General features: G+C 36.5%; 1 protein-coding gene across 3 annotated transcripts in view; it reads left to right on the top strand.

Moving 5' to 3' along the window:
* The window catches only part of HMCN1 (hemicentin 1), a 481,286-nt gene that overhangs the window by 251,546 nt on the left and 206,560 nt on the right, over positions 1 to 23,180 (top strand). For all 3 annotated transcript variants that reach the window (XM_058700608.1, XM_058700606.1, XM_058700609.1), the window contains 9 exons: positions 500 to 668; positions 4,239 to 4,366; positions 6,529 to 6,801; positions 9,090 to 9,185; positions 11,412 to 11,606; positions 12,898 to 13,028; positions 13,194 to 13,341; positions 15,561 to 15,687; positions 19,678 to 19,832. In XM_058700608.1, the coding sequence (XP_058556591.1) occupies positions 500 to 668; positions 4,239 to 4,366; positions 6,529 to 6,801; positions 9,090 to 9,185; positions 11,412 to 11,606; positions 12,898 to 13,028; positions 13,194 to 13,341; positions 15,561 to 15,687; positions 19,678 to 19,832 (1,422 nt within the window). The remainder of the gene's footprint in view (positions 1 to 499; positions 669 to 4,238; positions 4,367 to 6,528; positions 6,802 to 9,089; positions 9,186 to 11,411; positions 11,607 to 12,897; positions 13,029 to 13,193; positions 13,342 to 15,560; positions 15,688 to 19,677; positions 19,833 to 23,180) is intronic.

The raw sequence follows: 23,180 nt of genomic DNA, 5'->3' as shown, positions 1-23,180 counted from the left end.
TGAACTGCATTGACAAAAACGCATTTTTACTGCCAATGAACATCTCTATTTAGATTCTGATTTAAAGGGAGAGTAATTGTACAGCCATTTGGGATAATGTTATGGTGTTTTCCCAAGGAGTATGCTTATCGTATGTACCCAGTCTGCTTTAGAAACACCAGTTAGTTCCAACTCCTGGCAAAGCCAAACCTCAGCTGTGTCTCAGTTTGCACTTCTGCCTTGAGGGTTTGCTTTCATAGATGGCAGACTCTAAAAGGGCATTTCAGCTGACCTCGTCACAATGTTCTGAAAGGAAGGGTGAAGAAGGGAAACTTTCTGGTCCTTTTCCTTTCAGCTCTCACCGTAAATGTGTTAACGGAAAGTTTTAGATAGGTACCAAAGCTTCGGCATAGACAGCATCTTCTTGTAAATTTGTAAAGAGTATTAGTAGTCCACATTTGAATGTAAGTGAAATGTTTTCAACGTACTATTTCCCTTCCAAAATGTGCGTTTATTTTAGTAAGGCCCAGAGTGATTGGAGACCAACGAGGACTGTCCCAGGATGAGCCTGCTGAGATTTCCGCCCTTGCAGGAGAAGACGTGATACTTCCATGTGAAGTGAAGAGCTTACCCCCACCCATCATCACCTGGGCCAAAGAGACGCAGCTCATCTCCCCATTCTCTCCAAGGTAGGGGATCTGGGATGAACCAGACACAAGCAAACACAATCTCTTGGGACAGAAGGTTGTGCCTATTCAGGTTTTCAAATGTATCAAGAAATAACATTTAAATTTGAGATAATTTACACATCCATCTGAGACTACAGAAGGTAAATATTTTTACCTTCTAAGTCTATCCTTCTTCCTTCCTCCCTCCCTCCCTCCCTTCCTCCCTTCCTTCCTTCCTTTCTCTCTTTCTTTTAATGTTTATTTTATTTTTGAGAGAGATAGAGAGCAAATGGGGGAAGGGCAGAGAGAGAGGGGGGGACAGAGGATCCAAAGCAGGCTCTGTGCTGACAGCAGAGAGCCCAATACGGGGCTTAAACTCACGAACCATGAAATCATGACCTGAGCCGAAGTCAGATGCTTAACCAACAGAGCCACCCAGGTGCCCCTAAATCATTCTTTAATATCAGGAATGCTAACACCCAGCTTTGACATAATTGCCCGTGGCTGCATATACAAGGTAGTTATTAAAACAGAGCATATTTGTATATAGACCTGTTAGCACAAGTGCATAGGGCACACAGAATCTCATTAATCCCTTAGGAGCAGTAAAACACAGTAAGTACTCTCATGTTTAAGATTTGACTCTCATTAGATGCTTTTGTAAAAATCTTCGTGATTAAAGCCTTGTACATATAAAGGCCTGCTGAGACAATATATCTGATATATTCCATTGAGATGGAAAGCAGAATGCCAGAGCCTTTGAGAGTACTACCTTTGTCGCCATGCAGGTATGAGTTTAAATTTGCCTCCACCACTTAAAGCTTGCCTGAAACTTTTGGTGCCTTTCTCAATGGCCCTCTGAACCTTAGATTTCTTATTTATAAAATGGACATAATACTTACCTGAAAGGCATATATAAGATAATGTATATTCCACATCTCCTGTCTCTAGTTCTCAAGGAATAGTAGCAATTACTATTTTAACTCAATGTCATGCCAGAAGTTACTGGTGGAATAAGAATTATAGTTTCCAGCTATGTCGGTTGGACTTACTGGTGTATAGTTATGAAGCTGTAAATGGTGCTCTTGTCATTTCCCTATCCACTGGTGAGGAGATAAAAAATAATTTAAGAACTACTTTACGTAATGTTACTATTTTTTTGAAAAATATGTGTTTGGGATATTTTTGAATGAAAGGAATACCATGTTATAGATAAACTTGAAGTTTCATTGTTTTCCTCCCCAGTCGCTTTTCTCCCTCCCCAGGGGGCAAATACTGCACAGATCTCATGTGCATCCTATGCACCCATTCTTAAACAGTATGGAATCGTGTTTCCTGTAGTTTTCATTTCATTTTATGTGTCTGTTTTTAATTTGCCATGTAACATATTATATATTATTATTCTACTGCTTGCTTTATTAAGTCGATATTTACTCATTTTTATACATAGAGATTTGCTTTATTCATTTTTAAAATTTTCTTCTTAATGTCTATTTTTCAGAGAGAGACAGAGCGCAAGCAGGGGAGGGGCAAAGAGAGAGGGAGACCCAGAATCTGAAGCAGGCTCCAGGCTCTGAGCTGGCAGCACAGAGCCCGATGCAGGGCTTGAACTCATGAGCCATGAGATCATGACCTGAGCTGAAGTCGGACGCTCAACTGACTGAGCCACCCAGGCGCCCTGCTTTATTCATTTTTAACTACCGTATACATATTCTGCATTTTGTTTGTACATTTCCTAGTGTACAGACATTCAGGGTTTTGCTTGTTTTGGTTTGGTTTGGTTTTAGTTTTTTTATTTTATAAACAAGGCTCTTGAGTGAATATCTTTATATATGTCTCTTCATATACACATGCATGAGTTTCTTTAGGGTTGGCCCAGAACTATAGTTTCTGGTCAGAATGAATTCCTACTTTCAGCTTTGTAGACAGTGCTAAATTGCTGTCCAAAGAGGCAGTAATGATTTACCTTTCTACCATGAGCATATAGGTGCACCTATTTCCCCGTTATAATCAATGCATGGTGTTTATGGACTTAAACATGTTTGTTGGTTAGATGGGTGTGAAATGGTATCTTGCAACTCTTAGTTTTCATGTGACTGACTGCCAGGGAACCAAAACTGATTTTACTTTTTTGTCGGCCATCTGTTTCATCTGTGACTTGCCTTTTCAGACCTGCTGCACAGATTTATGATGACTGGTTTATCTTTTTCTTGTTGAATGTAGAAATTTGGTCTGTATTCTTAATAACAATCCTTTGTCTGTTGTATGTGTTGAAAATATATTTTCTCAGACCACTGTGAGACTTTTAATGTATGATGTCTGCATAGAATTTTACATTTTTTATGTAACTCAGTGTATTAATCTATTGTTTTTAAGATTTGTACTTTCTGGGGTGCCTGGGTGGCTCAGTCACTTAAGCATCTGACTCGACTTCAATTTAAAATTTTTCCAACACCATGGTCTAGTGGTTCTTTGCATTAAATTACTCTACTCCCTCTAGGGCACTTGGGTGGCTCAGTCAGGTAAGCGTCTGACTTCAGCCCCGGTCATGATCTCATGGTTCATGAGTTCGAGCCCCGCATCAAGCTCTGTGCTGACAGTGAGGAGCCTGCTTGGGGTTTTCTCTCTCTCTCCCCTCTCTGTCTGTCTCTCCCTCTCTCTCTCTCTCTCTCTCTCTCTCTCTCTCTCAAAGCTAATAAATAAACTTAAAAAAAGATTTGTACTTTATGAAGAATATGTACATATCTTCCAGAGTTTTATTCTAATATTTTAAGTTTGTTTTTTCACATTTTTGACTTTAATACATCTGAATTTTTATGTTGTGTCTAGTGTTAGGTAGTGCTGTATTTTTTTTTAATTTATTTGTCCCATGTGGAGAACCAGTTGCCCGTCATTTTTGAATTATCAATCCTTTCCTTGATCTTTGTGATATCAGCTCTATTATTATATGTTACATGTTGGATTCTCCTATGTGCTTATTTCTTTGGGGGAGAATTCTGTCCTTAACTATTTATTCATTTTTCTGTCTCTGGGCCAGTAGAACACTTTGAGTAGGTCTATCTGGCCTTCTCCCCTTAAAGCTATTTCAATACAATAAACATAATAACGTTTTTATATGTAGATTTAGTTCACCCAACTACATTATTGTTCTGTAGGAAAAATATATTCAATATATTTTTGAGAATTACATATGTACCTTCTTTTGCCTTTAACACACTAAATTTTTTTAATGAAGCATTGCAGAAAAAATAATAAAATTCAAAATATAGCTGAAATTTACTAAAATATATATTGGCTTTTTATAACTACAAGTTAATAAAGCAGAGAGATATACAGTTTTGGGATGATTTGAGACCATTAGGTTAGATCTAATGGTAAAAAAAAAATCACATTTTGTGTTTGCAAGAATATCATACAAAATCCATAATAAAATTGTGAAAATCCCTGAGTTTTAAAGTATATAGAAATATAGGTGGGAGAATGGTTTCAAAAACTGCTTGCAGAGTAATGATTTCATACTGAGGGGCAGCTGCAAGGCGGATATTTAAATTCTCATGTTCTATGGTCTACCATGTGGTTTCTTTCTTTCAGGCACACATTCCTTCCTTCTGGTTCAATGAAGATCATTGAGACCCGTGTTTCAGATAGTGGGATGTATCTTTGCGTTGCCACAAATATTGCTGGGAACGTGACTCAGTCTGTTAAATTAAATGTCCATGGTGAGTTTTGAAATGAGGGCATGTAATATCTTTGTACAGGCCACAGGGAAACTCATCATACCAGTTTCTTTGATAGTTAATCTCCAGATTGTTTATAGAGTAATTAGAGAAAATTTTTCTAAAATTGGAGACTTGTCATTTTCTTTCATTTACTCTGGAAAGTTTATCTGCCACTTGTAAACAACTTTCCCCCGTTTCCTCAAATGAACAGTATTAAAGGTTTGGTTCTCAATTTTACTGAATGTCCACAGTCACTTATGGCGACTATTAATACACAGTAAAAAAAAAATGTGTTTAGACTTATGGCTTTTTAGAAGTGAATGTGAGTTATCAAAGAAGAATTTACTAGTATTTATATGGTCATTTTCAATATTCAAAGAACTCAGCAACTGAAAACATTCTGCTTCCTGGGACTCTAACTTTTTAAAAACTTTCTAGTTAATCTGTTTGATTACCTCAATTTACCATGGTCTGTCCAAATATTTGTTTATTCAACACATGCTTACTGCGTATATACTCTATCACGCATTTGTATAGGTAGGCCAGGTATTCAAATATCAGAAAAATATTTTCTTACATGGTATTGATCTGATTTCATTGTCAGATCAATCACTGTAATAGCATCCTGTTAACCATGGGATTTGAGATAGAATTCTGTAATTTACAAACTCTAGGTTATCTTGGGCATATTACGTAACCTCTCTTACCTTTAGTTTTCTCTTTCATAAAATGATGATTACAATCCTAACAAAATTATAAGGTTATCATAAGTGACAACCTTTACAATGTATTGGTTAAATATTAAGTTAACAAAAAAAGGACAGAGGAATGGGGCTTTTGAGGGATGTAAATTCTAATTGTATAACTAGAACATTTATTGTATAATGTAAGTCAACTTGATTCTACAGTGTGTAACGCATGTACATGGAAGCCAGTTGTTACAGGGGGGTGGGAGACACGCTGGTCCTTGTCTCACGGAGTCAAAGAATGAATCTCGGGGACAACAGAGAGTGAGCAAAGTGATAGAGTTTATGGAGGGCAAATATAAAGCTCTCAAGAGTGAGAGGGGTCCTGACCAGGTAGCTGCTGAAGATTTCTGTCCCTGACTTTTATTGGGACCTTATCAGAATGTTTGTTAGACTTCATGCTTGGCACCTAGCTCAGGGAGGTCTGGAACAGGTTCGTCTCATCCTCTTTTTTCCCAAACTGCTGCTGCTGTCGCTTTCTCAGCCTCCCGGCTGAAGCTATACAGCCTGTCTCCCTGAGGGTCCTTCTCTCTCCCTGCTTAAAGTCAACTGTTTCCCTATTTGCATGAATATTGGCAATGTTTCTGATAAATTATCTCATTTAAATTTCTAAAGGAAGGCACTGTAAAGACAAGAAATAGAGACTCGGTTTTGATGTTCTTCTCTGAAATTAGCAAAGGCTTTTATGAGAAACTTTTTTTGTTTTTTAAATGAGAAACTTTTCTTCCTATCTGGCTAAACCTTCCACAAAGAGAACAAAAAGTAGGAGTACCTGAAGAGAAATGCTTTTTCTTTTACTTTCTTAAATTATAGAAATCATCTAGATTGCCTTTTGAGGGAGTTTTAAACTTCAAGTTATTTATAAATTAAAGGAAACCTAACATTTTTAAATACTTGCTTTTTCCTCAAGTCTGGCACGAGGGGTTTCAGATTTATTATTTCCCATAATCCTTGCAGTGTACTGGTATTGATTAGGTTATTTGGCCTGGATTATTAAGGAAACAAGCCTCAGGAAATTTACTGACTTGCTCTAGATCACACAGCTAGTAAGTGGCCTGAGCCTGGGTCCAAATCCTGAGATCGTTCCACTTTTTCATTCTGCCTCTTGGTAAAGAGTTCTCATTTAAAGTGAGAAAAGGAAAGAATTTGTTTAAAATTGGATTATAGGGGCGCATGGGTGGCTCAGTCAGTTGAGCGTCAGACTTGGGCTCGAGTCATGATCAGGTCATGGTCTCGGGGTTCATGGGTTCGGGCCACATGTCGCGCTGTGATGATAGCTTGGAGCCTGGAGCCTGCTTCAGGTTCTGTGTCTCCCTCTCTCTGTTCTTCCCCTTCTCTCTCTCTCTCTCTCTCTCAAAAAATAAATAAACATTAAAAGCATTTTTAATTGGATTATTAATCCTCATTTGTTTCTAGTTCCTCCAAAGATACAGCGTGGCCCTAAACTAATCAAAGTCCAAGTTGGTCAAAGAGTGGACATTCCGTGCAATGCTCAAGGGACACCTCTTCCTGTAATCACCTGGTTTAAAGGTGGAAGTGCCATGCTGGTTGATGGAGGGCAGCATATTAGCAGTTCAGATGGAACTTTAAGCATCAACCAAGCCATGCTCTCTGACGCCGGCATATACACATGTGTTGCTACTAACATAGCAGGCAGTGATGAATCGGAAATAACCCTACATGTCCAAGGTGATTTGGGGCATAAGAAAATATAAGTATGGTGGGGGTGGGGAGTGGGGAAAAACCCCTGGAGTCTATACAAAATATATAATCTTGGAGAGTCGTGGATCACTTTTGGAAGATTTCTATACCTTTTATGACTCGAGTTAACTTTGAAAGGAGAACCATTCTAGAAAGAAGTGAAACCATACTGTTACTAAACCTGCATCCATTTTTGTATGTTTATTTTTGAAAATGAAGTTGCCATGGATGATGTCAATAATGGAAACAATCCTAGATAAGTACCCCACCCACTATTTTTGGTTTGGGAGAAATTGTGAACAGAGTGAGTTGGAGTAGGATTTCACCTCATCCTGTTAGCATGCACTCAATGTTGATCCCTAAAAATCTAGATCTGCTGTTTCCCCTAATGATGTTGGCTTTGTGTTGAGGCTTTAAAGATAAATATTTATTCCTTCAAACAACAAATATTTATCAAGCTCCTGCCAGGTGTCTGTCATATCGTAGGCAATGAGGAGAAAGTAGTGAGAAAAGCAAAGCACCAGCTGTCATAAGCTGTTCTACTGTGCATCGGCAGAAAGCAAGCAAATAAGCAAGACATACAGATAGTGAGAAGTGCTAAGTAGAAAATTAGAATAGGGTGATGCTCCCAGCAATTGACTACTTTAGATGCATTGTCAGGTAGAACTTCTCTGAGGAGTGAGATCTGTTGACTAGGGAGAACCAGCCATATGGAAATTAAGGGGAAGAGCATTCCTGGCAGAGAGAATGATAGTGGAAAGGCAAGAAGGAAAGATAAGGAGGTATTGTATTTAGCATAGTACTTAGTACTTCATAACTGCCCCATTGCAATTTGGGATGGATGGCTAGCACACTGGTGGAGAGCTTATCCAGTTCACCCATTGATTCAGCAGACTTTATTGAGTGCTTATGTTTATGGTTCAATGGGAAAGATAGACATTTAAAAGATAATCTCATGCACAAAAATTGGTTAATGCTGTCATGAAATGGTAGATCTATAAGAGTTTTTAAAGAAAGACAAATCAAAGAAGGCTTTCAAGGATTGGGGCATGCAAGTTGAGATTTGAAGAAGGAGTAGAAGCTTATTAGGTGATGGGCAAAGATACAGTGGGGTGGGGTGGAGTGGTGAGAGCCTTCTAGGAGAAGGATGTCGAATGTGAAGAAGAGGAAATACGACATTTTGGATATACTGTCATAAATCAATACATCAATCAGTAAAGGCCAGATGGCCCATTTCAGACTGAGTGTTGAGTGATATGTGGTAAAGCTGGACACACAGTCATGGGCCAGATTATCCAAGATCTAGGAACCTAGATTATGGAGTTTAGACTTTATTTTGTATGCAGTGAAAAGATTCAGAGGGGTTGTTACTGGGAAATGATGTGTCGGGTGTGGATTTTAAAAGATCACTCCTTGGGGGAGAGAATGGTTTGTCTAGAGAAGGTGACGAGAAGCAGCTGGGGGCTACAGAAGTAGCTCAGGCAAAAGATGATGGTAGCTGGACTGGGGGAAAGAAGCCAGTGGACTCAAAAAATAATTAGAAGAGGAAATCATCAGGGATGGTGACCGATTGGATATAGGGAGCGAAGGAGATAGAGGACTCAAGAAAGACTCCCAAATTTCTTCATGGATAGTGAGGGTGTCCAGGGAGATTGGATTCACTGATAGGGCGTACTGAAGGAAGAACAGGTGTGAAACTTTATCCTGCAGGTAAAATGAATACAAGTAATGATTTTCATCAGGGAAGCCCCAAATGAGATTTGCGGTTCAGAGAGAGTATTCTGAGGACTCTGTAGATTATGAATCCAAAGGGGAACACATTTGAAAAAAAAAGGATTCCTGTAAGAAGTCTATTGAAGTAATTTTGGCAAGAGAAGTGAGGGTTTGAAATCAGCAGTGACCTTAAGGATAGAGGAAGATACAGATATGTGATGAACATATGGCACTATATGATTGATTGGATGTGGAGGTCAGGAGTAAGGGAGGGAAACATAAGAAAAATGGATGAAGCATGACACCTTAACTGAGGGAATAAAGGAAACACCAGAGAATTGTGGGAAGCACAAAATGATACATTTGGACAGTGGGGACATTTTGAGTTTTAGATCCCTAGGTCACATTGAGGTAGAAATGTCTGGCAGCTAGAAATTTCTGTCCTATTTAAAAGAGGAATCCGGAAAGATAGCAGTTCACCAATGTAGTTGGTTGATGATGCCTCAGGAGAGTTTGATATTGCTTAAGGAAAGCCTGTGATAATGCATTTATGTTTCTAATAGAACCACCTACACTGGAAGATCTAGAACCTCCATATAACACTCCATTCCAAGAAAGAGTGGCCAACCAACGCATTGCATTTCCATGTCCTGCAAAAGGTATGTAGTACTTGGACATATGGGCACTGGCATAAAGTTATATTATATCAGATTTCTCTATTGAACCCAAAACATCATTATAAAAAGATGCATTTGTTGGCCCTTGCTATAACACTTGGGCATAATGACAATCCCTCTTTTGTTTTATTTTTTTAATCTCTCTTTTAAATAACAGCTCATTGAATAGGTATTTTTCCCCAACATACACTTTATTTGCTTCAGTGGAAGGACCTGTTATTCCAAACTTGTCTTATCTAGTATCTTTCCCATTTAGTTCATGCTACTTCCTGTTACTTCTGACAGGATTTGTCTTTAAAATGTGGGAGCCAGAGGAGTGTCTTGGTGGCTCAGTTGGTTAAGTGTCCAACTTTGGCTCAGGTCATGATCTCATGGTTCATGGGTTCAAGCCCCACATTGGACTCTGTGCTGACAGCTCAGAGCCTGAAGCCTGCTTTGGATTCTGTGTCTCACTCTTTCTCTGCCCCTCCCTTGCTTGCACTCTGTCTCTCTCTCTTTCAAAAATAAAAATAAACATTAAAAATTTTTAAAAATAATAAAGTAGCTAGATACCATATCATTATCTTTTACAACAAATTTCATCTTGGCCATGATTGTTCTACCATTTACCATTTAGAAGTTAAAGATAATACTTCTTTTGCTTGTTCATTTAGTTTTTCATTTATTAGCTTCACAAATATCCACTAAGTCTGAAACCCATAAAGGAATGAGCGGGATGTAAAGAAATGAGGAAATGATTATACGCCTTTTTTCTTTGGCAACATAGACAGCTACAGACCATCAGTTCACCTTCTCTTTCTCATCAGTCAGCCTTTTACTATCAGCACAACAAAATAGGCCAATCTTTTTGTTTTATTTTTTCTCATAAATATAACTTTCACAGTTACACAGTTACTTTTGTAAGTCCTTTAGCATTAATGGCACATTTTATAGATTCTGCCATTCTTTTGTTCTTGTCTTGGATTATATGCCATTATTTTAATATTTTTATTACCCATTAATGTAAGATTATTAATAATGTGTAATCATATTAATTTAATGTTCTTTTTTATATTTTTATAGATATTAAGTAAATTTTAAAAGTACTTAGAATAGTACCTGATACCTTGTTTGTTAAATAAATATATTCTTAATACAAAATTAGTGTTTGTCTATTACCAATATGTGCTTTGGGCTCAATTATGTACTTCAGAATGGTTTTATCAGTTTTACTCATGAGCACATCACTTCCATTTACCCTTTTGTCATAAATAAATCTAGGAAATCAGTCCTCTCTGCTTTCCCAACTTTCTTTTCAATATAAGAAGTCAAGAATTGTTCTACTGTCCTATGTTTAGCATCATGAGATCATCAGATATGTGTAGATAGTAGATTGCTCATCTCTACTATGTCAGGCCTATTTAAAATGTGAATTATAGGGGCGCCTGGGTGGCTCAGTTGGTTAAGCATCCGACTTCAGTTCAGGTCATGAACTCATGTTTCATGAGTTTGAGCCCCGTGTTGGGCTCTGTGCTGACAGCTTGGAGCCTGGAGCCTGTTTTGGATTCTGTGCCTTCCTCTTTCTCTGTTCCTCCTCCACTTGAGCTCGCTTGCACTCTCTCTCTCTCTCTTTCTCTCTCTCTTTCTAAAAAAATAAAGATCAAAAAAAAATTTTAGGGGTGCCTGGGTGGCTCAGTTGGTTAAGCGTCCGACTTCAGCTCAGGTCATGATCTCATGGTTCGTGGGTTAAATTTTTTTAAATGTGAAATTATAAAGCATCGCTTCTGCATATCATCTATGCATTCTATTTGGTTGGGCAATTTTTATGTCGTATTCCTGTGATAGTCTCTTGCTTTCTGTTCTTCATTTGTTTTCATCCCTGAACTCTCCCATTTGATTAATATAGTTTTTTTCCCCACTAATGATCATGAACTTACTCAAGAAAGTGTTTTGGTTTGCTTACTGTCTTCTGAATAACTTGATATAAACAACTTGCTCAAACTCTACACTAGAGACCATAGGTCTCTTAAGACTGATCAGGAATTAGAGGCCTTAAATACCAATCTCTTTGCTATTTCATGCCAGGAGAAATATCTTGAAAGTAGCATAGTGCCTTAGTGTACAAATTATAGTCATAACAAAATTTTTATTTCTCCTAAATATATTGGATATGTTGTAATGATTCCTAATTTTATTTAAAATGTCACAAAGCTTTGTTTTCTTATTTAGGTACCCCCAAACCAACCATCAAATGGATATGGAATGGTAGAGAGCTGACAGGCAGAGAGCCTGGGATTTCTATCTTGGAAGATGGTGCATTGTTGGTCATTGCTTCTGTTACACCCTTTGACAGTGGGGAGTACATCTGTGTGGCAGTCAATGAAGCTGGAACCACAGAAAAAAAATATAACCTCAAAGTCCATGGTAAACATAGAAAAATCATACAATTGAATATGTGACATTTTCAAATTCTTATATATGTTATTCTCTTAATGTATTATTATTTAATATTAATGTGAATAGAATGTTATCAAACAGAAAACTGAAAATCTGATTGCACTGATTAATTGATTGATGCATTGATTTAAAATTTCATGAAATTTTTTTATTGTGACTTTATTCAAAATTCAAATGGTAGAATAGTCAGAAGCCTCATGGCCTAAGCTATCTACTTATCCTCCCTAGGAGCAAAGAAATTTATTAGCTTTGTATGCATGTATGAGTGTTTGTGTGTGTGTGTATTTTCCCAGAGATATTTTATGCATAACAAGAAAATATGAATATATATTTTATTCTCTGGGGGTTTTTTTGTATAAAAAGGTAAACATATAGGAGAATACTGTATACATGGCTCTACACTTGTCTATTTTACTAACATATCTATCTTGGGGACTTTTCAATATTCCTAACCCTTATTTATATCTACATAGCATCCCACCATATGACTGTGCCATGATTTCCTTAACCTTCATCTGTTAATGATGAACATATAGGTGCAACCAATTGTTTGTTAGTATAAGTAGCACTTCACTGAAATACTTGTACATTTGTCATTTTGCAGCAGTCACAAGTTATGTTCATTTTAAAATTTCATTGACGCATCTGAGTGGCTCAGTCAGTTGAGTGTCTAACTCTTGATTTCAACTCTGATCATGATACCAGGGTCATGGGATCAAGCCTTGCATTAGGCTCCACATGGAAACTGCTTGAGATTCATTCTCTCTCTCTCTCTCTCTCTCTCTCTCTCTCTCTCTCTCTCTCTCTCTCTCCGCCTCCCCCCCCCCTTGGCCTCTCTCCCCTGCTCACACACTGTCTCTAGAATACATACATACGTAGCAATTTCATGGATATTGGCTTTCATAGACACGGGGCAGTATACACTTCCATCAGCGAAGTAGTGAGTCCCACATGACTTCATTAAGACCCTAGCAGTTTGCATTTTCAGTGGTATGTGGACTAACTAGGTTTTCCCTAAATGTATCCTAAGTTTTATCTTCACTATAAAACTCTGAACTGACAGAGTAAAAATTTAATAAGGGTTACTATATATTGGTTGAGATATTTCACTTTATGTTAAGGCATGTGCTTAAATTATGACCAGCCTTTCTTAGCTATCACGTATCTCAGAATTTGCTTTCTAAAGGCCTGTGTAAAGAAACTTTATAAATAATATTTGTTATAAAATTGTCTAGCCATGGCTTCTCTCTTTTTGCAGTTCCTCCAGTAATTAAAGATAAAGAACAAGTAACAAATGTATCTGTGTTCGTCAATCACCTGGCCAATCTCTTTTGTGAAGTTGAAGGTACTCCTTCTCCTGTCATTATGTGGTACAAAGATGACGTCCAGGTAAATGAAGACATCAAAATATGCATAACTCATTGCATCCGTCTCTGAAATAAACCATTCAGATGTGACTTTCTCATTAATAGTGATATAAAACTTTTACATCAATTCTTAATTATGCATTTGTATTAGGATTGGAAATAACACTGACCATTTTGGCCTTTGAAGGTGACTGAAAGCAGCAGTATTCAGATCACGAACAATGGAAAGATATTAAAGCTCTTTAGAGCCACTCCAGAGGATGCAGGAAGATATTCCTGCAAAGCAGTTAATATTGCAGGCACTTCTCAGAAGTATTTTAACATCGATGTGCTAGGTAAGGGAAATGGTCTTTTTAAAAAACTACAGTTTTCAGGAACACCTGGGTGGCTCAGTGGGTTAAGAGTCTGACTCTTGCTTTTGACTCAGGTCATGATCTCACGGTTCATGAGTTCGAGTTGTGCACTGGGCTCTGCACTGATAGTGCCAAGCCAGCTTAAGATTCTCTCTTTCCTTCTCTCTCTGCCCCTCCCCTGCTTGTGCTCGCTGTCTCTCGCTCAAAATAAATAAATAAACTTAAAAAAATACTACAGTTTTCAGATGCATTTCTTATAATTGGATGGAGCTGACAGTGTGAAAGAGCAAAGAGATTAGAAAGAAATTGATAAGAGAAATGTAATTTGTTTTGGTCTGCCATTATTTTATCTTTGATTTGGTTAACCAGAGTCATATGCTATAGAATGTTTTAAGCTATTGATTACCATACAGAGATGTCTGTGGATGTCTGGTACTGTATTACACATAAAATAGTAAATTACTGCTCTTGTCAATTTCTCCTGCTAGGCAGGCAGGAAATTCTCTGCGAAATAAGTATACAGGACGATGCAGAGTAAAACTCATTAATGTCGTCGACATCCGAAGCTGCTAGGTTGTAACTGGAACTGGAGGAGATAGCAAATGCTCCTTTCCCTGCATTCTAATTAACTCATAACTAAATCACCTCTGCCCTGATTCTAATTGAGAGGGGAAAATTCTGAGTGCGGGTAGAGGAATTGGGATATAAATTGGGTTATGAGGCATTTATAAAATTTTAATGGTAATCATAAATTTAAAGTTTTGTAATTTTAGCTTGTGAAATTGTATTTTCCAATTAAAGTTTACTTTGTGATAAAATGAATTCCTCCCTTTTCAGTGTTTTGTTCACCAAAATGGGCATATGTTTGTCAGTCTGGGGTGGAAATGAAGTCTGGGAATGATGCTGCATTCAAATTGCCATTTTTAAACTGCTTTAGCATGAAAATAATCCCTCTCATTAGTCTTCTCAGAGCCTGAAGTACTTTGCATTTCCTCTACCAAATTTATCCTTATATGTAAGCACAGACTATAACAAACACACTAAGTAATCTTTCCTATCATTAGTCTCATTGCAGTTATTTCTCTCAGCACTCATTTACTTTAAATTCTATGTGCTGATGACTCCCCAAATTTTTATTTCCAGCTCAGACTTCTCTGGATCTTAGAATATATATCTTGTCTTCTCCACAGTGTCTTGAATGTCTTAGTGGCATATCAAACAGAAAGGTCAATGAGTATCTGTTCTGCTCATCTTCAGCGATGCCCATCACAGCACCCCCATCCGCCAGCTTGCCTCTGCTAGAACCTGGCACTCATCCTTTCTCCCTCCTCCTCCCCATCTTAATAAATCTACCTACATCCTGTTAAGTCTACTTCCTAATCCAATGTTAAACTATCTACTTCCTTTCATTTTTAACTGTGAAAGTATCATCATTTATAAGCCGAATTAAAGTAGCCTCTGAACTGCTCCGCTTCCTCCACTCTTTGCCGCTGAAATCCAGTCTTCATTCCCTAGCCAATGTGATCTCCGAACACAAATCTGATCACACCCCTTCTCTATCGAGAGAGCTACTTTGGTGGCTGGTCATTGCTCTGAAGATGAAGACCAAACATCTTAACATGATATGAAGGGAGAGGATTTCAAAGTCCAGGAAGTGTACAGGAATTCTTCAATATTTTGATAATTCTGAGAATAAAAACTAGCATAGTCCTTTTCATAGTATGTCCTCTATCCAGGCGTAGCCTAGGGGCCCTTTAAAAGAAACAAGGGTAATATACATTAAATAGCACTATGTTGTAATATGTCAGTTTTGAACCTTATAAGATTAATATTCATTATGTCATTCATTTTCTAAAATGTACAGCAGTAGTAAATTGCATTTTATGAGCTTCACGGCTCACTTATATTCCAAACTCTTTTTGCATATGGGTTTACTTCTCCTCAAAATGAGTTCGTTCTAATCAACCATAATTCTTGCAGGTAATTGTCCTGCTAGCAATTTTTTATGAATGTGTTCCAGTATTTAAATTTAACATTTGGGTGGGTCTACAGATGCAATATGAAGGTATTTTATGTGATATTTTATTTGTAATATTAAAATCTTACTGAAATACTATAGAAATCATTAATAATCTGCTCTCCCTCCCCCCATTCGTTTTTGCTAAATCATAGATTTTCATGATAAAATGTCTTTGTTCAAGTTCCTCCCACCATAATAGGTGCCAGCTCCCCAAATGAAGTCTCTGTTGTCCTCAACCATGACACCACTCTCGAATGCCAAGTCAAAGGCACTCCCTTCCCCGTTATTCATTGGTTCAAAGATGGCAAGTGAGTACCATGTCTCTATTTGTTGCAAGGGTCCAGTTGATAGAAAATAGATGTGGAAATCCATGTGGATTTTCTCCCGTTTAATTATTTTAACCACATAAATATTATTAAATGAACATGAAGGAAAACAATATTGTTGAACGATGTTCTCAGAGTCTTGTAATACCTTTCATTCTTGTGATTTATAAGACTATAAATGCTGGGAATTTATTTTAGAAACATAGAGGAACTCAAGTTTATTGGACACTAAATATTCTGCCCATAGGCTCAGAATAAAAAATGAAAAATGCAAGATCCAAATGCAGAGAAAAGTTTGCTTTTACATGGGATTGTTTGAATTATGAAAAAAGAACATTTATGACAATAAGATGAATACTCAAGCTAGCTCTATAAATGGACAAAAGGAAACAATCACAAAAGAGCAATTAGATATTTCCCAGACTTCAAGTTCAAGGGCTACTGAGGTTTGCTTACACTGATATGGCTGCATTGATTCATATTGTTCGTGAGAGCTTATTTCTCACAGCCTAGTCTCAATTTGAGTATCATTATAGTTTCTGAGAGAGGGGTCTAAGGCTTAAGTAGCAAAGAGTAAAGATTTGCATTGAATAAAATAAAGGGTTGTATGCAAACTTTTAATAAATCAGTAAAATTGGCAACATAGAAAAATGTATGGAGGATATAACCAAGCAATTTAAAAATATTCAGTTAAGCAATAGCTGTATTAAACGATACTCTAGAGAGTATGCTGAGTGAAATAAGTCAGGGAGAGACTATACCATATGATTTCATGCATATGTGGAACTTAAGAAACAAAACAAATGAGGGGTGCTTGGGTGGCTCAGGCCATTAAATGTCCGACTTCAGCTCAGGTCATGATCTCATAGCTCGTCAGTTTGAGCCCTGTGTTGGGCTCTATGCTGACAGCTCAGAGTCAGGAGCCTGCTTTGGATTTTGTGTCTTCCTCTCTCTTTGCCCCTCCCCCACTCACAGTCTGTCTCTCTCTCAAAAATTAATAAACATTAAAAAAAAAGAAACAAAACAGGTGAGCATAGGGGGGAAAAAGAGAGGCAAACCATAAGGCAGACTCTTAACAATAGAGAACAAACTGAAGGTTGCTGGAGGGGAGATGGGCAGGAGGATGGGTTAAATGGTGATGGGTATGGAGGAGGGCACTTTTGATGAGCACTGAGTGTTGTATGTAAGTGCTGAATCCATAAATCCTACACATGAAACAAATATTAAACTGTATATTAACTAACTGGAGTTTAAATTAAAACTTGGAAGAAAAAGTGATGCTCACTGTCAATAATTTGGAGAATGTAAACAAGAAAACATGAATTTTGCTTTTCACAGGTCAGATTGGCAAAACAAATAAATAAAGGTTCAAACAATGCCAAATGTTGGCGAGAGTGTGGTAAATAGATTAGTATTCTGAAAGGCAATTTGTTGATATCTATTCAAGTTTGAAGGCCCATATGCTGTAATGTAGCAAATACACTTTCAGGTTCTAGGAGAGGGAAACGTTCATGCACATCCACATGAGAGCAGGTACGACAATAGGTAATATTCCCTGCAACACTGTGGTGGCAGAAAAGTGGAAACTGCTTAATATTTAATATTAGGAGATGAGTAGATAACTTACAGCATAATCATATTTTGAAACACTGTGCAGCAATTAAAAAGAGTAAGATCAAGCTACAGATATCAAAAATATCTCTACAGCTATTGTCAGGTAAAAAGAGAAAGTAGAAAGAACAAAGCAATACCATTTACATGTAAGAACTAGATTCTTTTGGGAAGACATTTAAGCGTGAAAATGTTTAGAAAAAAAAAAAACTTGTGAAAAAATGCAAACCAAACTTACAAAGGTGAGATGTCTAGAGAGAAGACTCACATTAGGGGTAATAAATCAAGCAGACCTTTTCTTATTATAATACTTCCTTTTTTGTTTATTTAAATTTTCATATTCCTTGCATAATTAATGATCAATAAAAGTTTTAAAGTTACTTAAATTTGAGTAACATTATCAAGTATTCACTTTTTAAAAACAGTTAAAATGCATTAAACTAAGGTACTTTATTCTCTCAGCTTTTGAGAGCTTCCTACAAAGTGACATGCCAAGAAATCGTAAAGGATGCTACCACAGAACATTAAATGTGTTTCCATTTAATTCTGTAGTCTGATGAGGCTTCTAATCTAGCAGTGCATCTAGTTATTTATCATGGGCTAAGTCACTGCAGATTTTTTAAAAACTAGCTATGGGTCTTCCTGAAAGAAGATCAGTGGATTTTAAAGGTATGAATTTTAGGGGGTGCCTGGGTGGCTCAGTTGTGTAAGCATCCGACTTTGACTCAGGTCATGATCTCCTGGTTTGTGGGTTCAAACCCCGCATTGGGCTCTGTTCTGACAGCTCAGAGCCTGGAGCCTGCTTCAGATTCTGTCTCTACCTGTCTCTCTACCCCTCCCCCACTCTCTCTCTCTCTTTCTCTCTCTCTCTCTCTCTCTCTCTCTCTCTCTCTCTCTCTCTCTCTCTTTCTGTGTCTCTCAAAAATAAATATACATTAAAAAAAGGTATGAATCTTAGGATATTATAGACTTTACGTGATGTTTTAATTATTACATAAAGCTGCTGACAGTTATGTAAAGTGAGCATTGTATAGTATTCAATAAATAACTGTATAGTAGGAAAAGACTTCCTTAACAACTATATATGAGTTGCTTTTGACATAAATATATTTAAGTACTTGTGATTATAAAAACATTCATATTTACTACAGTATCTACTTTTTAGGAAAGCTGGCAGGATCATTGCCTTTAATAAGTAATAACCATTCTATTGTGAATACTTTTCCAGGTATTATAATGATATTGGTTTAAAACTAATATTCCAAGCAGTGTGGAGGTTCCTCAGAAAATTAAAAATAGACCTACCCTATGATCCAGCAATAGCACTGCTAGGAATTTATCCAAGGGATACAGGAGTACTGATGCATAGGGGCACTTGTACCCCAATGTTTATAGCAGCAATCTCAACAATAGCCAAATTATGGAAAGAGCCTAAATGTCCATCAACTGATGAATGGATAAAGAAATTGTGGTTTATATACACAATGGAATACTACGTGGCAATGAGAAAGAATGAAATATGGCCCTTTGTAGCAACGTGGATGGAACTGGAGAGTGTGATGCTAAGTGAAATAAGCCATACAGAGAAAGACAGATACCATATGGTTTCACTCTTATGTGGATCCTGAGAAACGTAACAGAAACCCATGGGGGAGGGGAAGGAAAAAAAAAAAAAGAGGTTAGAGTGGGAGAGAGCCAAAGCATAAGACACTGTTAAAAACTGAGAACAAACTGAGGGCTGATGGGGGGTGGGAGGGAGGGCAGGGTGGGTGATGGGTATTGAGGAGGGCACCTTTTGGGATGAGCACTGGGTGTTGTATGGAAACCAATTTGACAGTAAATTTCATATATTAAAAAATAAATAAATAAATAAATAAAATAATAAAATAAAAAAAAATTAAAATAAATTAAAAAAAAATAAAACTAATATTCCTTGGCCTCAAGCTCCTATACTCTTAGTTTTACTTTACTAAATGATGATAGAAATTTTGGCTATGAAAACAAATAAAAAAGATGAAGAAGAAAAAGGAGGAGGAGAAGGAGGGGGAGGAATGGAAGAAACAATGAAACACTACCAGGTTTCTATTAATACTTAACAAATAAGTTTGAAATGAGGGAACTTTTCATCTCAAAGTAATCATTATGTAACTTTCATTAATGAAAATAATGAATAATAATGCTTTAATAATTCCATTTTTCTGAATAAGAGTACTAATATCATTATTTTTTTTAGATTCATAGAGAAAAAAACTTTGTTTCATATTTTTAATCTCCTAGGACTTAATGATTTTTGTTGTTATTAATAAGAGAGGAAACAGGAAAATAAAAATGGACCCATGGAATGAAATTTATTTTTTCTAGGCCTTTATTTTTGGGAGATCCTAATATTGAACTTCTAGACAGAGGACAAGTTTTACATTTAAAGAATGCACGAAGAAGTGACAAGGGTCGCTACCAGTGTGCTGTATCTAATGCAGCTGGCAAACAAGCCAAGGACATAAAACTGACGGTCTATAGTAAGTGTGATTTTCGTATGCTTGTTTTGTTATTATCAATTCCCACTATTATTGAAAATCAGGGTTTAATGTTAACTGTTCTTTTATTCAATGCTGAGTAATTTGGACTGCAACTTACATTAGAGGAAAGATCCTAGTTTCTGTGTTCTAGACTGGAATATTGCATCCAATTTTAATGTATTTTGTCATTACATCTGGATTTCTTTGAGAGGTCTAGTGATTTTCCAATGACGTCACTCAAGACGTCTGTCGTTTCCTGATTGATTAATATATAATAAGTCAAATGTCTAAATCCTTAAAAGACTTTAAAAAGAAAACCCAGAAACCTCTAAAAAGAACTGAGATACATGAATTAAATGAAGCCAATGGTATGCAAACCATTCAGTTGTTCTGTTTTCAAACCATCTTGGTCTTTATTCTGACCACAGGGTGATATTTTTTTTTTTTTTTTTTTTTTTTTTTTTTTTATTTATTTTCGGGACAGAGAGAGACAGAGCATGAACGGGGGAGGGGCAGAGAGAGAGGGAGACACAGAATCGGAAACAGGCTCCAGGCTCCGAGCCATCAGCCCAGAGCCTGACGCGGGGCTCGAACTCACGGACCGCGAGATCGTGACCTGGCTGAAGTCGGACGCTTAACCGACTGCGCCACCCAGGCGCCCCAACAGGGTGATATTTTAAATGCCTTATGTTTGTGCCACCATTTTCTTCCAGCTAAGTCCCTACCAGAGGATTCAGCCCTCATTTCACTAAAAATCTCACTATTCCCTGAGGCAAGTGAATTCCAAGGTCATTTAATATTTTTTACACACATAAACATTAGGTTGCAGTCACAGCAAATTACCCAGTAATTCAATAGGCCAGTCATGCTTATTACTGTACTGATTTCTGTCTCTCCACAGTGTATGACACTCAAAAGTGTAGATACTTCAGGAATATCACCTCTTTACAGGATCTTCCCAAGCCAGTCAGTCATGCAGTCACTATTATATTGTCCAAGTTTATTTTCTTCGTAATACATATGACTGTCTGATAGGTTATTGCTTAATTATGGATTTATTTACCTATATGCTACACTTCATAAGAGGAAAGCTACACGTCGTAAGAGCAGGGCCTAGTTTTGCATGTTCCCTATTTTAATGTCTGATACATGGTAGCTCTCAAGAAATGTTTGCTAATAAACGAATGAATGGTCTAGTGATATACTGTCCAATATGGTAACCATTAGCCACATGAAGCTGTTGAGCACTGGAAATGTGGCTAGTTCAGAATGAGACAAGCTGTTAAGTATAAAATATAGGTCAGATAGCAAAGACTTAATTTGAAAATATAATGTAAGATATCTAATTGATAATTTTACATTGATTATATCTAAAATGATTATATATAATATATACAATATTAAGTATATATTTATATATAAATAGCTAAATTATATATTATATATTATATTTAATATATATAAATAATATACAAATATTTATATATATTTTAATATATTATTTGTGTATATTTTAATATTATCAATATTTATATATATTTAATATATATAAATAATATAAATATTTATATATTATATATATAATAGTTTAATATATTATTAAAACTAATTTCCTCTGTTTTTAATTCTTTTGGTGTGGCTACTAGAAAAATTTTTATTATGTAGATGGTTAGCATTATGTTTCTATTGGACAGCACTGATCTAATCATTGCTAAGAACTTGGGCTTCTGGGACAGGCGGACTTGGGTTGAGATCCAATTTCTGTCACTCACTAGCATTATGACTTTGGACAAATTGCCTACCCTCTGATCTTCAGTTTCCTCATCTGTAAAATGGGGATAATAATAGCACCTATTTAATAGTGTTATTGTGAGGATCAAAAGCTAGATACCTTACTGGGTCACCTGGCTTATACTGAGAGTTTAATAATGTTATTCATTTTTCATTATTTACTTAGTGATTGTATTGGCTTACTAGCTTGACTTCTATATAACTTCACTGGATTGCAAATTTCCGTTTTTCAATGTTAGTGTCTTTATATAAAGTTTGAGTAGCTCTCTTGAATCAAAGAGATTTTATTTAATGCATGCTTTTAAATCATTTCTACCTATAAATAGAAGCCTTGGAAGAATCTAATCATGAAAAGACATGTCCTCCAAAAAAAAAAAAAAGAGTAACATTACTGAAAGATTGCTGGTCATGAATCCAAGTTAAACATAAGTATTATTGCCACCATTGGCCTCTTACCAGAACCAGACATTCAAATAATAGGTGCAAAATTTCCCCTAAGCTTTTGAGTGGTCTTCTCTACATTGTTGTATCGTTGCCAGTGTCTATAATGCATACATTTTGGTGATTCTGTAAGACACCTATTTCCCAAGGACTTGGGTTCTTTTATTTCAGATCGTCTTGTGCAGCCTATATAATGCCTTCAGGCACCCAGAAGAGAGGGATCTATAATGATTAAAATTTCTAGGATTGTCTGAGATGAAAGGTATTATGACATTGTGAAGTTTGATTATTATAACTCAGGAAATAATGCATCTCCTTTCTAGTATGCTTGGCTGCACCTCCAAGTGGGTAACCTTAAGCTTATTTTATTTCACTTATGAAAATGCTTTTTATTCCTAAGAATGAATGAAACAGATGCCATAGTTGGGCTAACTGTCAGGAAAATTTATGTAGATTTCAGATTGAGAATGTGTTTTGTATGACATTTGATTCATTTGTTTTCCTTATTTACATACCAACATGAGGACAAAAGAGCTGATGCATTGTGATGCACATTGTGCCTGAATAAGGAAAGAAATAGAGGCAGAATAAGAGTGAAAAATAAAAGATGGAGCGGGGTGGGGGGGGGGGGGGAGGGGAAAGATGTGAAAAAAGGAAGGAAATAAAAGAGCTTTTAATGTCCCAGGGGGAGATTGTTTAAATTCATAGCTATTAATTCTGAGGCAAAGATTTTTAACTTGAGGTCCATGTTTGAGTTTAAGAAGTCTAAGTGCTTCCCCAAAGTGTGTGTAAGTCTTTGAATGTATATGTGCAGTGCATTTTAATGTGCAGTGTGTTTATTACCTTTATCTGTAACAACCTTCGTCAAACAGAAATAAGGTCCCAGAAAAGTATATATAAATTAAATTGAAATAGGAAGTGACATTTATTTGGCAAATTTAAGCAGTAGATGGTGTGTTGTTCTGATGTCAATTAGAAATGTTCTTTGAGTAATTTTTCTCAACTTCAAAAATGCAGATATTTTCCAGTACAAATGATATTCCTTTGTAAAACATTCATGGTGGATAGGGACTTATTTGAACATATGTTCTTGCTTTCATTAATGTGTCATCCAAC

The sequence above is a fragment of the Neofelis nebulosa genome, chromosome 15, assembly GCF_028018385.1.
Source record: "Neofelis nebulosa isolate mNeoNeb1 chromosome 15, mNeoNeb1.pri, whole genome shotgun sequence".
Taxonomy (NCBI): domain Eukaryota; kingdom Metazoa; phylum Chordata; class Mammalia; order Carnivora; family Felidae; genus Neofelis; species Neofelis nebulosa.
Note: the sequence above shows the minus strand (reverse complement) of the source record. Positions and strands in the feature narration are given on the sequence as shown.